The sequence below is a fragment of the Podarcis gaigeae genome (genome assembly GCF_964106915.1).
Source record: "Podarcis gaigeae genome assembly, chromosome: 9".
NCBI classification, from domain to species: domain Eukaryota; kingdom Metazoa; phylum Chordata; class Lepidosauria; order Squamata; family Lacertidae; genus Podarcis; species Podarcis gaigeae.
Genome location: NC_139685.1, coordinates 35,102,699 through 35,118,028, shown reverse-complemented (window position 1 = coordinate 35,118,028; position 15,330 = coordinate 35,102,699). Strand labels below are relative to the sequence as shown.

At 39.5% G+C, this 15,330-nt stretch overlaps 1 protein-coding gene across 16 annotated transcripts in view; it reads left to right on the top strand.

The window, feature by feature from the left end:
* The window catches only part of CLCN3 (chloride voltage-gated channel 3), a 50,028-nt gene that overhangs the window by 30,334 nt on the left and 4,364 nt on the right, over positions 1 to 15,330 (top strand). For 7 of the 16 annotated variants that reach the window (XM_083755588.1, XM_083755597.1, XM_083755596.1 and 4 more), the window contains 4 exons: positions 7,209 to 7,395; positions 8,533 to 8,931; positions 11,032 to 11,248; positions 14,387 to 14,462. In XM_083755588.1, the coding sequence (XP_083611714.1) occupies positions 7,209 to 7,395; positions 8,533 to 8,931; positions 11,032 to 11,248; positions 14,387 to 14,462 (879 nt within the window). Of the gene's footprint in view, positions 1 to 7,208; positions 7,396 to 8,532; positions 8,932 to 11,031; positions 11,277 to 14,386; positions 14,463 to 15,330 lie in introns of all 16 variants that reach the window. The other 9 variants (XM_083755600.1, XM_083755601.1, XM_083755589.1 and 6 more) reach the window with 2 other exon arrangements.

The window sequence follows — 15,330 nt, the reverse complement described above, 5'->3', positions numbered from 1 at the left end:
AAATACAGTATATTCCAGGTTTTGGAAGGCCTAGTTAGATGCATGGACAAGCATTGCGCTAAAGTCAAATTACAGTATGCTATAGGGTTCATGTACTATTTTGGATTGTAGGCTGCATCATCTAGAAGGAAACCAGATTTAGATGTGTGTTCTGGTTTCTAGGAACTTGAAGAAATAACAAGCAGTGCAGACTTGATGTAATGTTAGATATGACTTTAAGAATATTTCAAATGCATGGGGTTTTTTTTGTCTTTGAAACAATTGGCTATTCAGTAGAAAGATTGTTGCCAGCTGTGGCAGCCTCCGTGGGAAAGTATGCTTCAGTAATGCACTGGCTCTGATATACTTCAGTGAAAAGAGGAACTGGGGCAGGGGGTGAGGAGGAGGTTAACATACTGGAGCACTAACTGCCCCCATGTAGGGGATGGGAAGAGAATCTGTGTAATTAAGGAAGTGGATTTTGACAGTGTTTCCCACCAAGAGCTAACGATGATGCTACAGTCTGCTAAAGGTGTCTGCATGGCTACAGAGAGCTGTATTGTATCTATTGGGTTGTGCTTCCGGAAAATGGCATTCCAAATGTACTGCACTTGGATCAGCTGCACCTCATGCTGTATCTACCCTGAAGCCTCAACAGTTTAGTGATTATTCCCAGACATCAGTAGAGCCTTAGTTAGCTTAGAAGATGGAGGGTGAGGACTTCCGGAGGCGGCGCGAACGGTAATGGCTGCCCTTTCCTAACCGGGAGAGGGAAGCTACGCTGGAAAAGGGTCGTCCGCTACGGCGAAGCGGAGACCCATTCTGGAAAACCGCAGGCAGCGGAAGCCTGCGGTCTCGGGACCCGGCGGGCGCCAGGAGCTACCCCCGAAACGTTGAGGGAACCCCGTAAGGGGCTCCGGATCGCAGAGGGGGTAGCGGCGCTGTGGGTCTATGCGCATTCAGCGGAGCGAAGCCGCGCTGCCGTTGCCGGTGAGCGCCGACCTTTCTTCCTTCAACACAAGATTCTAAAACGCAACAACCCGTGAGTAATTGAGGACTTTACTAAATTTCGGGACTAAAAATATTGAAAATTAGCTGAAAGCGGAGAGACGAGGAAAAGGAAGTCCGTCCTCCGCAGCCATTGACTTTTAAAGCAAAGAGCAGGAGGAGTGGAGGCATAGAGAGAACTTTTGACAGCTCAGATTGAGCACCCGCAGAAATTACTTTTCCCTTTAAAGACTGTAAGCAATTGATTTTTGGACTTTTATTAGGACTTATATATTCCTTTCTTTGTGGATTACAATTCTGTTTAAGAAGCCCAGGTGTCAGAACTGCCTGAGCAGCAGAACTGTCAGACTGCAAATTTGGATACATTCTATTTAAACTTTGAGACAGTCTGAGGGAGCTCAGAATGGTTACGTTCTTGCATTTTGGAACTCCAGTAAGCACAACTTGAAATATTGTGGCAAACCTAAAACCAACTCTGCTAAAACTACTCTTGTGAAGATCCCTAAGTATTGGTTCAGATTTCGTATGTGGAATGGACTCTTCTTCCTAGGACATTTTATGCTCCCCCTAGAGGATTGAGGATTTACAACAAAAACATTGTTTTACTTTCTACTTCCCGGCCCTCTGTTTGATTGCTACCACCTGGGCCGTAGCTTTCCCATGGGAACAACTCAGCTTGACCTTGACTGCTAGATAACTTTGGAATGAGTGGCGCAAAAAGAAAGGGATTAAGAACCAGACAAACAACTCTGACAACCGTAACTGCAGCCTCACAAGCACGCAGATCATCTGTGCCCACTTTGCCCTCGGAGGAAAAAGCTACCTCCCTGTCACAGGCAGGGGAGGAAGAAACTGAGGTTTTACAACTAGAGGAGATGGCCTCAGGAGGATCTGGTTCTGTATTAGAGAGAATTCTTGAGAAATTGGAGTCTTTGGAGAGGAAAGTTGACCAACAAACTGCGAAAATTGACCTTAATACAGAAACTTTAAACAAATTATCTGGGCAAGTTGCACAGAATGCACAAGCAATTGGACAACTGAAGGAGGCTGCAGGTGAAAATCAGAAACTGGCCGAAGAGACCAGCCAAAGAGTGGGAGAGTTGGAAAAAGAAGTAAGGCCGCTCAGTAAGCAGGTTGGGGAACACCAGACCTATCTCTCCATGTTGGAACTTCGGAACAGGGAGATTAATTTAAGGATAAGATCGATACCAGAAGTGGAAGAAGGTAATCTAGCTGAGTTTCTGACCAAAGAATTCTCCAAGTTCTGGGGTCTAGAGGAGGAAGACTTTAAAATTGTGTCAGCCTTCAGACTTGGAAGACTTACAAAGAGAGAAAGGCCCAGAGACTGTTTGATTACGTTGAGATCAAAGGAGGAAAGGGACAAGATTTTGGGCCTGCACTACGGAAGCTCCTTGAACATTTCGGACAAAAGAATTGAGATTTTTAAGGACATTCCTAAACAGCTGTTGGATCTTAGATCTGAATATTTGGACTTAGTAAAACTGCTGAGAAGCAACTCAATCATCTTTAGGTGGGATTTTCCCCAAGGACTATCTTTTACCTTTAGAGGGAAGAAGATTAAAATTAGAACTTTGGAAGATAGGGACAAGTTTTTGACTGCCTACGGAGAGGACCTTCATAAAGGACTTGAACTACCCTCAGGGCCTGAACCACCACAGGTGCCTGTACCTCAGAACCCTGAAGACTTACAGAACAAAATACCATCCCAAGGAAATTAAACAGATCTATCCAGGATGTCTCTGCAACTTTTAAGTTGGAATATAAATGGCTGCAACAGTCCGGAAAAAAGGAAGAAAATCTTTCACATATTAAAAAAGGAGCAACTAGACATTACTTGTTTACAAGAAACACATGTGACTAGGCTCCACAGAAAAATATTGGTAAATAAAAGGTTAGGCCAAGAATTTATATCTTCGGACTTAGTTAAGAAGAGAGGAGTGGTGATATATGCAAAGGAGAGCCTCTCACCAAAATTTCTATTTAAAGATGAACATGGAAGAATTTTGGCAATTGAAATACAGCACCAAGGAGAGAAAATTTTGATATTAGGAATCTACGCTCCAAATGAAGGGAAATCAGAATTCTACAAGAAGTTGCATGAGATTATGCTGGATTATCTGGACTATGATAACATCATTATGATGGGAGATATGAATGGGATCGTTTCTACAAACATGGATAGGTCACAAAGCCAAAAGGTTACTAAAGAAGGCAGACTACCAAAGACCTTTTTTGAAATGACAGACAACATGGACTGGATTGATATATGGAGGACAAAGAACCCCTTAGGGAAAGAAGGAACATTTTTCTCTGAAGCCCAACTGACTTGGACAAGAATTGACCAAATATGGATTTCTAGAGGTCTGGCTCCTAAGGTGAAGAAAGTGGAAATCTGCCCAAAGACCTGCTCCGATCATAACGCGTTGAAAATGGACATGACATTATTACCAACCGGCTCCTTTAGATGGAAGATGAATGACAACTTGTTTAGAGATCAGGAGATTATCAAGAAGGCCAAAAAAACAATAAAGGACTATTTTGAGATAAATTTGAACACTGCTGTGGAAAAAAGAACAATCTGGGACGCAAGCAAAGCTGTGATGAGAGGGTTCTTGATACAACAGAACGCCATAAAGAAAAGACTACAAAATGAGAAAAAGGACAAGATTTTGGGGAAAATTAAAGAGTTAGAGAAGAAACTAAGAGTAAACCCGAAGTCACAGCCGATTTTGAGAGAAATTAAACTTCATCAGGCACAATATTCCAAACTGATAAATCAGGAAATAGAATGGAAGATTAAATCAATGAAACAAAAAACATTTGAATCGGCTAATAAATGTGGGAAACTGCTGGCTTGGCAGTTGAAGAAGAGACAAAAGCTGAACATAGTAACAAATTTGGAAATAGAAGGAAGGAATATTCAGAACCCGGCGGAAATTAGAAAATGTTTCCAGAAATATTTTAAGAAATTATACACTCAAGGGCCACAAAAGGAGGAAGAGATTGCAAAATTTTTGGAGAAAAATGGACTTAAAAAACTATCACAAGAAAATAGATCACTCCTGAATAGTAAAATAACACGACTAGAGATAGAACAGGCCATTCAGAATATGAAGTTGGGCAAGTCTCCAGGGCCAGATGGCTTGACCTCCAAGTACTATAAGACATTAAGTGACTATTTGATTCAACCACTGATGGAGGTCAGCAATGAAATTATGGAGGGAAAGAAGGCGCCTGAATCGTGGAAGGAAGCTTTTATCACATTGATACCAAAGTCAGAAACTGAAAAGACACAACTTAAGAACTACCGTCCCATTTCCCTTTTAAATGTGGATTACAAAATATTTGCTGACGTTTTGGCAGGAAGACTTAAAAGAGTTTTAAATGAGATAATTCATAAAGACCAGGCAGGCTTTCTCCCAGGAAGACATTTATTTGCTAATACAAGGAACATTATTGACATTTTGGAACTTTTGCAAACAAATATTAACACTAAAGCAGTTCTAATTTTTATAGACGCGGAGAAGGCCTTCGATAATATTTCTTGGAAATTTATGAAGGGGAATTTAAAAGAAATGGGAGTGGGGCGGGGTTTTGAAAATGGGATTGACGCGATTTATTCAGAACAAAAGGCAAAACTGATAGTCAACAATGTGGTTACAGAAGAGTTTAAGATTGAAAAAGGGACACGACAAGGCTGCCCGATTTCCCCCTTGCTGTTTATTTCTGTCCTGGAGGTGCTCTTGAACTTGATTAGAGGGGACCGGTTGGTGCAAGGGATTCAGATCGGAGCGAAACAATATAAACTTAAAGCTTTTGCAGATGACCTTGTTTTGACATTGCAAGAGCCAGAATCTAGTACAAAAAGAGTGTTACAATTGATTCAGGACTTTGGTCGGGTAGCGGGCTTTAAACTAAACAAACAGAAAACTAAGGTGTTGGGAAAAAACTTGACAGATGCAGAGTCAGAACGGTTTCAGAGAGAAACAGAACTAACTGTGGTTAAAAAAGTAAAGTACCTAGGGGTAAACATAACAGCAAAAAATCTGAGTCTATTTAAGGATAATTATGAAAAATGTTGGTCTGAAATTAAGAGAGACTTGGACAGTTGGTCAAAATTGAAGCTTTCTTTGTTAGGCCGAACTGCTGCTATTAAGATGAATGTATTGCCTAAGATGTTGTTTTTGTTTCAAACATTGCAAATTGTGGATAAGACGGAGTGCTTCAGGAAGTGGCAGAGAGATATTTCTAAATTTGTCTGGCAGGGCAAAAAGCCCAGAATTAAGTTTAAGATATTAACTGATGCGAAAGAAAGAGGGGGCTTTGCCCTGCCAGACTTAAGGTTGTACTACGAAGCCGCAGCTTTCTGCTGGCTAAAAGACTGGCTACTTCTAGAGGACACTGACGTGTTAGATTTAGAAGGTTTTAACAATGCATTTGGCTGGCATGCATACTTATGGTATGACAAAGTTAAGATCAATAAGGCCTTTAAGAACCATATTGTCAGGAAAGCAGTGTTTAATGTCTGGACAAAATACAAAGACCTATTGGAAAATAAAACTCCAAGATGGCTATCACCTCTGGAGGCTAAGGCCCGAAAAAGACCCAATATGGAGGCCAAATGGCCGAAATATTGGGAAATAATAGAGAAAGAGGGCAACAATTGGAAATTGCAGAGTTTGGAAAAAATGAAAGACAAAGTGCGAGACTGGTTACATTACGCTCAGATTCAAGAAATTTTTAAAAAGGATAAAAAGTTAGGATTCCAGGTGGAGAAATCGAAGTTGGAAACAGAATTGTTAGAACCTAAGACTAAAGTACTCTCAAGAATGTATAACTTGCTGTTGAAATGGAATACACAAGATGAAATGGTTAAGTCGGCCATGATAAAGTGGGCACAGGATATTGGGCATAATATTATGTTTGAGGATTGGGAAAGGTTGTGGACCACGGGGATGAACTTCACGGCATGTAATGCTCTGAAGGAAAATGTAATGAAAATGATATATAGGTGGTACATGACCCCAGTTAAACTAGCCAAAATATGCCATGTGCCAGACAACAAATGTTGGAAATGTAAGGAAAATGAAGGAACATTCTTTCACCTCTGGTGGACTTGTCCCAGGGTGAAGGTCTTCTGGGAAATGATATATAATGAGCTGAAAAAGGTATTTAAGTATACCTTCCTTAAGAAACCAGAGGCCTTCCTCCTGGGCATTGTCGGCCAGATGGTGCCAAAGAAGGACCGAACATTCTTTTTGTACGCAACAGCAGCAGCAAGGATACTTATCGCCAAGAAGTGGAAAACTCAAGATCTACCCACTCTGGAAGAATGGCAGATGCAGCTGATGGACTATATGCAACTGGCTGAGATGACTGGCAGAATTCGAGACCTGGGAGAAGAGAGGGTTGAAGAAGATTGGAGGAAATTTAAGACTTATTTACAAAAATATTGTGACTTGGTGGAAAGTTAAGTAGGATGTTTGATCATAAATAATTGGCCACCACAAAATCGGATTGAAATGGGATGTAAAGTGAGATTAAGAGAAATTAATTTACAGAGGATTATATTTAAATAAGTGGTTATAAAATTTGCAAATTAGATGATAAATTGCTGGGAAAAATTTATGATGATGAAAATGGCAGCGGGAGATGTGAGGAAGTCCAAAGAAGTTATGAAACTCTGTTGAGATAAAAGAAAGGTTGTTTATCTTTGTACTTTATTTTGTAAAAACCCCTAATAAAAATTTATTAAAAAAAAAAAAAAAAAAAAAAAATAGAAGATGGAGGGTGGGGAAGATGGAGGCTTTCACACTTCTTCAGTAAACTTCCCATCCCATCATAATAATGTTTTAATGTTGTATCTTAATCTTGTTTTTAAATTGTATTCATTCAACTTGTTTTTATTATTGCTTGTTAGCCGCCCTGAGCCCGGCCTTGGCTGGGGAGGGCGGGGTATAAATAAAATTTATTATTATTATTATTATTGAGGAGGAAAGAGGCAGCTGAATCCAAACTTTGTGGGGGCTTCTGGCTCTGGAATCTTTCACACAACCCGGTGGTCTATGTACTGTAACAGTGATCGGGAACCTGTTGCTGTCCAGATCTGATAAGCAACAGGTTCCCTATTCCTGTGCTTAAAAGGCGGAAACATTTCCCTTACAAGGTCATAGTCTTCCTCGGCTTTCTCTTTCTCTTAGGTGCCATCAGGTTTGTTCATACCTAGTATGGCCATTGGCGCAATAGCTGGGAGAATCGTGGGAATCGCTGTGGAGCAACTTGCATATTATCACCATGACTGGTTTATCTTCAAGGAGTGGTGTGAAGTTGGAGCAGACTGTATAACCCCCGGCCTCTATGCTATGGTTGGTGCTGCTGCATGCTTAGGTAACTAAATCAGAACACAGTAAATGAAAGGGATTAGTCCCTTTTTCAACTGCTTAAATAGGCAAGTTATAAAGGGATAAAGCAGAACAAATGGACATGCCCAGGGTTTGAAGAGCATGTTGCTTTGAACTGGAAACATGTACAGTACTGAAAAGGTACAGTAATTAAAACCACAATGACTATGTTTCCATAAGCCCATCTTATGGGCATGCAATGCTGTATTTAATCACAACTTTTAAAAAACCAGCCCTCATCTCTAAAAGTTTGAATGTGAATTGGAATTGGTATTGATTAAAAGTATGGTAATCCTTGAAATACTTATTCACAAACATCCTTGTGCTGTTTCCCAGCCCTGACTTTGATATATGAACATAGATTTAGCCATTTATGCATTGGGAATCATGATGTGGAAGATAATAAAACCCCTTAAGAATACAAACTTAGAGTTGCAAATTGGCTATACTACCAGATGACTCCTGGCAACTGGTGCTGCCACTTCTGGTTTTGGCAGATTAAATTTTGAGTAAATGACCAGACAGGCTTTAGTCAGTTCATCTTTGGAAAAATGTTAAACTAGTAACGGAAGTCTTCCTTCTGGTGGAGGAAGCTGTGGACAAGGAGGATCAGTCAGTTTCGATTTTCCTTCCCAGTGCTAAGTCAGCATTTTTTGTATTCCAATTTGATTTTGTAAACCATCTGATTGCATATTATTATTATTTAAATTGTTTGTTGAAATTATCAGTACCACATAAGCACATTATTAAATCTTGAAACTTAAATATAGTGAAATTCTGGGCATGTCTTCTCAGAAGTAAGAGTTGTTGTGCTCAATGGGACTTACTCCCAGCTACTGTTAGTTTGCAGTTTGGGGATTAAATTATTTTTTATCATAAACCCAGTCTTTCATTTCCCCTTCTTTAAGATAACTACACCTTTGGGTGAATTTTATTATTATTATTGTGTAGCATTAATATACATTCAAAGTTATGTGCTGCTAATTCCATGTTGAAGTCTTGTGGTGATTGACTTAATACCTGGCTGGCACCTGATGTTATCTAGGTGGCCAGGGAACACCACATTGATACATTATTCCACAAGGACATACTGATCAATAACCTTCTTTTTTCCCCCTTTCAGGTGGTGTGACAAGGATGACTGTATCTCTAGTGGTTATTGTATTTGAGTTGACAGGTGGGCTAGAATACATTGTGCCCCTCATGGCTGCAGTAATGACAAGCAAGTGGGTAGGAGACGCTTTTGGCAGGGAAGGTATCTATGAAGCACACATTCGTCTGAATGGATATCCTTTCTTGGATGCTAAGGAAGAATTTACCCACACAACATTGGCAGCTGATGTCATGAGACCTCGAAGAAACGATGCACCCCTGGCAGTGTTGACACAAGATAATATGACAGTGGATGATATAGAAAATATGATCAATGAAACCAGCTATAACGGTTTTCCTGTTATAATGTCCAAAGAGTCCCAGAGGCTAGTGGGATTTGCTCTAAGGAGAGATTTGACTATTGCAATAGGTAATTGAATTTTTGTATTCTGAGTGTGTTGTCCTCCCCTATACCCCCCAGAAAGCATTAGCTCAAGAGCAGTCATAGGAGAAATTGGAGGGTTACATGAATTTGGAGGTGGAAATGGGGGCGTAATCCTTGAAGAGCAGCACCAGGCTCTCAATTTTCACACAAAGAGAATCCTACAGTGAACTGTTTCTTCTTCTTAACAGTCCCATGTAGCCAAATATGGAAGCTCTAGCACTGCATAGTACCTTTGGGAGCAGTGAGACTGGGAATCAGACCAAATGAAATACCTACTGCAGCTTTTGCCATACCGAGATTTGAAAGGCATAAAATTCCAGAACTGATTTGATACAAAATTATGCCACAGCATAATTACTTAGTAATATTCAAGTGAATTTTATTTTGTACCTTATTACTACAGACTGCCACTTTTAAGTCCAGATATCTAGACGTTTGTGACATGCACAACTTAATTCTTGCAACAGGGGTGTGCTACATGAATCTTTGTGATTGAAAATGAATGTCTTTGTGTCCCCACTGCACCATCAAAGAGATTGTCACACAGATATAGCTCGGAGGCAGTTTTGAAGACCAAGAATATAATTTTGCAGTATAGTTGTGTGGAGAAGCAGCATTGCTTGCATTACTTTTGTGGATTTAAACATTGAAATGCTTCAGTGAATGTGAGCAGACAAGTTGAAACTTAATCCGGGCGAGATGAAAGCAGTGTTGATAGGAGTATATCCAGTGTAAGGATAGGATAACCAAGGCTTGAAGCTTGGAGGAACTCCTGCATCTGCTGTTAACCCTGGATATTCAGGTGAAGCAGTACCCAGGAGTTTACATAGCCTAGCCATGATGATTCATGCCTTAGTTACATCTAGATTGGACTTCTTTAATACACTCAATATATGTAGATAAGCTACACTCTGATTTTAAACCTTTAAGGTTATAAATAACATTTTGGACAAATTTATGGCCACATGAACCACCACATTTCTCATGTCACTTGACTTTGACCTGTGCACTGTTTCTTATCTCTAACATTACTATGTGTGTGCTGGATTCCCCCCCCCCCCCCCGTTTGTTTCGAGAATAAATCAAGAATGAATACACACCCACACCCACACTTCTAGGAAACAGAAGCTCAAAATGCAGATGCTAAAGTGTTAAATGGTGCAGGCACATATAACTTTGCTTCCTCTTTATTTCCAAGCCCAATTTAAAGTTTTGACCTTTTAAATTCTGAAATGTCTGGGCCCAAGATACTTCAAGGACTGATTACTCTCTTTTGAACCTACTTGTGTTCTATGATTTTCCTTGTATTCCCCCCACTGACTGAAGAGTAATGGGCTGTGCTGTGGCACTGAAGCTGTGGAGCTCACTACTGTTGACTTGCAACTTGTAGACAGTTTTCCAGGTTTTCCCACCATGGAAAGAGCTTTTAAGCTCTCCACCTTGCCTGGGGCACAAGCGCCACTTTGCACACTGGTTTCAGAAAGGTGGGGATGGTTGCACAGGGGTTGTTCTGGCTATATGCGATTTCAGCTTTACACACAATCCTTGGCTTCTCACCCTTGCACAAATTGCGAGTTGTCTGTACTTCTTTCTAGATTCTGGACTAAGACAACCCTCTTCTGGAACGCTTTTGTGGTTGCCCCAATTAGCTTCCTTTCTTTTTTCTGCATTAAGGATTACTGTCCTGCTAACTTTAAAATTTGGTACAACTTTGAACTGTGCTCAAGTGTTTCTAGTGGTAGCTGCTCTGGATACTTTTAGTCAAAAGGCAGGTTAAAAATATTTTAATAATGAAACATTGCACCCCCCCTACCATTTTTTAGTGTTTGAAATCCTACAGTGTGTTTCCTGAATTGAACAATTTGTAGGATTAAATATCTTTATTCTTATTTAGGATTATTGAATTAAATTAACATGACGTGGATTACTAAAAGAGAAAATAATCTTTTGTAGTTAGGTTGGGTGGGGCGTGAGGAACACCACTATGTATAGTCCTTTCTTTTTAGATATAGTTTTCACTGTTTTAGACATAAGGGAATAATTCATTCTCCTTCACATATTTGTCTTCTATTGTCCCAATTAAAGAAAGTGCCAGGAAGAAGCAAGAAGGCATTGTTGGCAGTTCCAGAGTCTGTTTTGCCCAGCATACCCCATCACTTCCAGCAGAAAGCCCTCGACCTTTGAAGCTGAGAAGCATTCTTGATATGAGCCCTTTTACTGTGACGGATCACACACCAATGGAGATAGTGGTTGATATTTTCCGCAAACTGGGCCTGAGGCAGTGCCTTGTAACACACAATGGGTGAGTCCAATGATGGGAACTGCTATTTGTATCACAAAGGTTTGGGATTACTTATTTTTCTATCTTTGTCCTGTTGCTCCTTCAGAAGTCTTAACACCCTAACACTTGTTCAAGTATTAAACATGAGGCAGGCAGGGTGTTGACTTAGAAGTTATTTTCTCCTAATTTTATTTTATTTTTTCAAAGCAAACACAGCCCTTTGCAATTTTCCCACTGTCTTCTCCTAGCAGCCCAAAATAAGTCCTGAGAATCATCTGAGGATAATTCATAACACTAGAAGGTTTCTTGTTCTCACTGGTTTACCATGAGAAGAGGGACATACAGAAATTCATGATTTTGGGGGGTTATATTTTGTTCTTAAGATATGGGAATGCTTCCATATTGCTTGTTTCTAAAACCATAATATGGAATGGATGCCTCCAGTTAAGATATCGACACCGCTGAACACTACTCCCAGTTCTTCAGCATATTTGTGTTTTTTCTTGGAGGTGGTGCCTCCTCCCCTCTTGCATTTTGCAAGAGCCCTCATGTCACAAAATGGCCCTAGTAACTTTATCATAGTTTGCATTGTCTCTGTGCAGTTAAGTTATGCTAATGAAAGCTACATTGCCACTAGTTCTGCAGCTCTTCTTGTTGTGATTTCCCTCCTTTTCAACTGATAGTATACCCTTCAAACAAATGAGCAGGGGGCTGCATATTGCAAGCAACATGAGTCTGCCTCCAACAGCTGAAGCCCCATGATGAGCTCATTCCCCCCTTTCTGCTTTATATCATAAGACTAGATCTGACAGCCTAATCATACTTGCCTTCTCAGAATGATCCATGAAACATGACATCAGTGTTGGAGGGTTATGAAACTTTGCACATCAGCTTCCATGAACCTCCCAACACTCTGAAACAGAAAATCCTTGCTTACAGCACAGGTGCCATTCTGTTGCATTTACATGTCTTCCCTCTGATACGACATTACTTATGCCAAGTGCATGACTAGGAAGCGGCCTTATACTGAATCAGACTAATGATATAACTCAGTGTGGTTTATTTTGCAATATTGTGGCTCTCCAGGATTTCAGACATTGCCCTCTCCCAGTTCTATATGGAGATGCTGAGTATAGAATTTGATCTTTTTGCATGCAAAGCACATGCTAATAAGCTGTAAATAACACCAATAACAACTACAACTATTTCCACTTTAAAACTATATACATCATGAGTGATATCCATATTTTGGAGAAGCTCATTAAAATCAGTGGCAATGAGGTTACCCAGAATATGACCAATGCTGGATACTGCCTGATATTTTTAGATTATTAATGTATATTCGACTCCAGAGACTGGACATCACTATGTGATCTTGCAATAAACTACTTAAATTTGCTGCCTTAAATAGAGTTTAAGGGGAGAGTATTTATACTTGCCTTCAGCCCAAATTAAACTAACAACACTATGCTCAAAAGTAAGTCTCCTTAGGCTAAGTGAGACTTACACCCAGGTAAGTAGGATTGCATCCTGAAAGCTAAACTGCTATGTATGTATGGGGTTGAGTACACTATAGCATTCCTAGAAAATGCTTTTATAACACTTAAAACCATTGATGAGGCCTGAAGCCCCCTCTGTAGAAGTGTAGCAAAATAAGCTGCTACAACTGGAAGTACCTCATTTTCAATGCGATTATTAACTATGTAGAAATTGCTCTATTATATTTCTTAATGAATTATTAAGTGAACACGATAGCAAAACGTTACTTGCGCTTAATCTGCAGCTGTGTAATGTCCGTATTTGTTTTCTTGCTTCAGCTTGTTAATGTTACTTTGCGTTTGATAATTTTAACAGTGGCCCGATCTCATTCCACTTGTCAGTTTGGGGCAGACCCCCAAATCATTCAGATCACTAAGCAGACTTGTATATTTGCTGCATGTGACTGCATCAGGCAAAGAAACGTGTATGCAGACTGGAAATTTCAATCTCCTTTCCTAGGAAAGAGGTCACAGCAGCTGGAACAGTAAAACAGTTTTAATACCCCCAACACAATTCTAAGCATTTTAGATTATAGCCAGTGTTAGTCATATTCAGATTGGGCACATTAAGCAAGTCCATTGATTTCAGTTGGTCTACTACGATATGACCCTTTAATTTTTATGAAGCTGGTTTACAAAAGATTTGTTAATTTTCATGACCTTGAAAAGCAGCTTGCTAGGATGTTTCTCTAAAATTATTTGCGGTTTGGAAAAGGATAGCTCTGGGGTTTTTGTTTTGCATTTTGGTGATACCACTTGTATCTTAATTGTTCTGTTGCTTTTTATCGTGGCTGTGTATATTCCAGGGAATTGTTGTACATGTGCAGAATTTAGTATTGGTCCAGTGTGTGGCATGCTAAGAATCTTATTATTAATAATAATATTGTTTTAAAAAAGCTTCCAGTTCTGATGGCCTGTAAGAAAAATGTAAAGATGAAATCTAAAGTAATGGAAAGAAACTAAGTAGGACTATGAGGAGTCAGAATGTGGGTTTTTGGCATCCTGTTTAACATCTTGTCCATCTGCTGTTTTCAGCTACTCCCTGGTTTTATTCTTATAAGACATTTATCCCGTCTTCCCCATTTTTGCCTGTTTTCGTTCTACCATTCATGCTTAAACAAACAGACCCAAACTAAGTATATGTGAACATATTCTAGATGCGAATTTATTCTAGATGCAGAATTCAGGGAGAGGGAGTATGGAGTAGCATTTAGGTGCCTGTCTTAAGGTCTGTTAATGTGATTAAAATAGAGACAGAGGCAGGCTTAATATTTTGACCATCAGATGTTTTTAAGAAGGTAAAATGTGCATCTGTAGGAGTAAAAGTTAAGCTTGTTCTTGCATTTCATATTTGTAATGGCAGGAAATGTGGAAAGATTGGTTGTAATAATGGTAAAACATCTAGATGTCAGTGCGCAACATGTGTCTATATCTTAAGTTTAATATGCATTGAGAGAAGATGCAGTGGCCTTCAAACCCTTTTTCAGTTAACCTTCCCATTATTAGCATTTCTGCAGTCCATGTTTTCATTTTACTTTCCCCCCTAAACTTCTTTCATTATGACTGGAGCTCTTTTGTTTGATTTCACACACAGTTATTAGCATAACATGATCTGTTTCAGGATTGTCTTGGGGATCATCACAAAGAAGAACATATTAGAGCATCTCGAGCAACTAAAGCAGCACGTCGAACCCTTGGTGATTAGATATATCAGATCTCCTCATTAGACACTTTAGACATCAGGAAGCATGAAACTTGTGAATTGTTCAGTGTTCTCTTATAACAGCTGAACAACAACAAACCTCCATAAACAAGTATATAGGCCTTATGAATTTGAAATGTGAGCAAAATCTGTTTGTGGGAAAATATGCTAAATGAAGACATGAGCTCAACATTCACTGTTAATTAAAAGTGAACGTTATGCAAGAAAGTGGATTAGCGATTTCAATGATAAAAATTCTGCAATTCCCAAAGGTTCCAGGGTACATCTGTTTTCTGACAAGTTTTGTTGACCTGTGTAAAATAAGCATGGGGGTTTCATTTTTAACAAGAGCTGCCAATCAGCCTGCAAACTTCATTGTAGTCTTTGACATCTGAACTAGGACATATTTCAGCATTAGAACTATTTCCTGCCCAGTTGCAGTCACTTTGTGGAGCGACTACTAGAAGGCACTTTATTTCCCGATTAACATCAGCAGTGATAGAATTTGTCATTTGTCCTTCTTGCTGTATTTTGTGCTATTTAGATTCTAGTTGCTCCTCTGCAGTAGTTGCTATTAAAACCTGTATTCCAAGTTTGGCTGCTTACATGCTAATTGAACTTGCATTTTATTCTAATACTTCACAAGTGTTTCATGCATCCTATTTAAAAAAAAAAAAGTTACAGCAAAAAACTACTAACCAGAATGACAAGGTTAGAAGCTCATTCTTTTTTTCTGCCTCTCCTGTGATAAACCTTTTTAGGACAGCTTCACTCCTTGGTATATAGTAGTAAAACCTGGATCATAAGAGCACTGTTTCTAATAAGAAAAAAAGGGGGTCTAAATGTTTTCTTCTTTTTTTTCA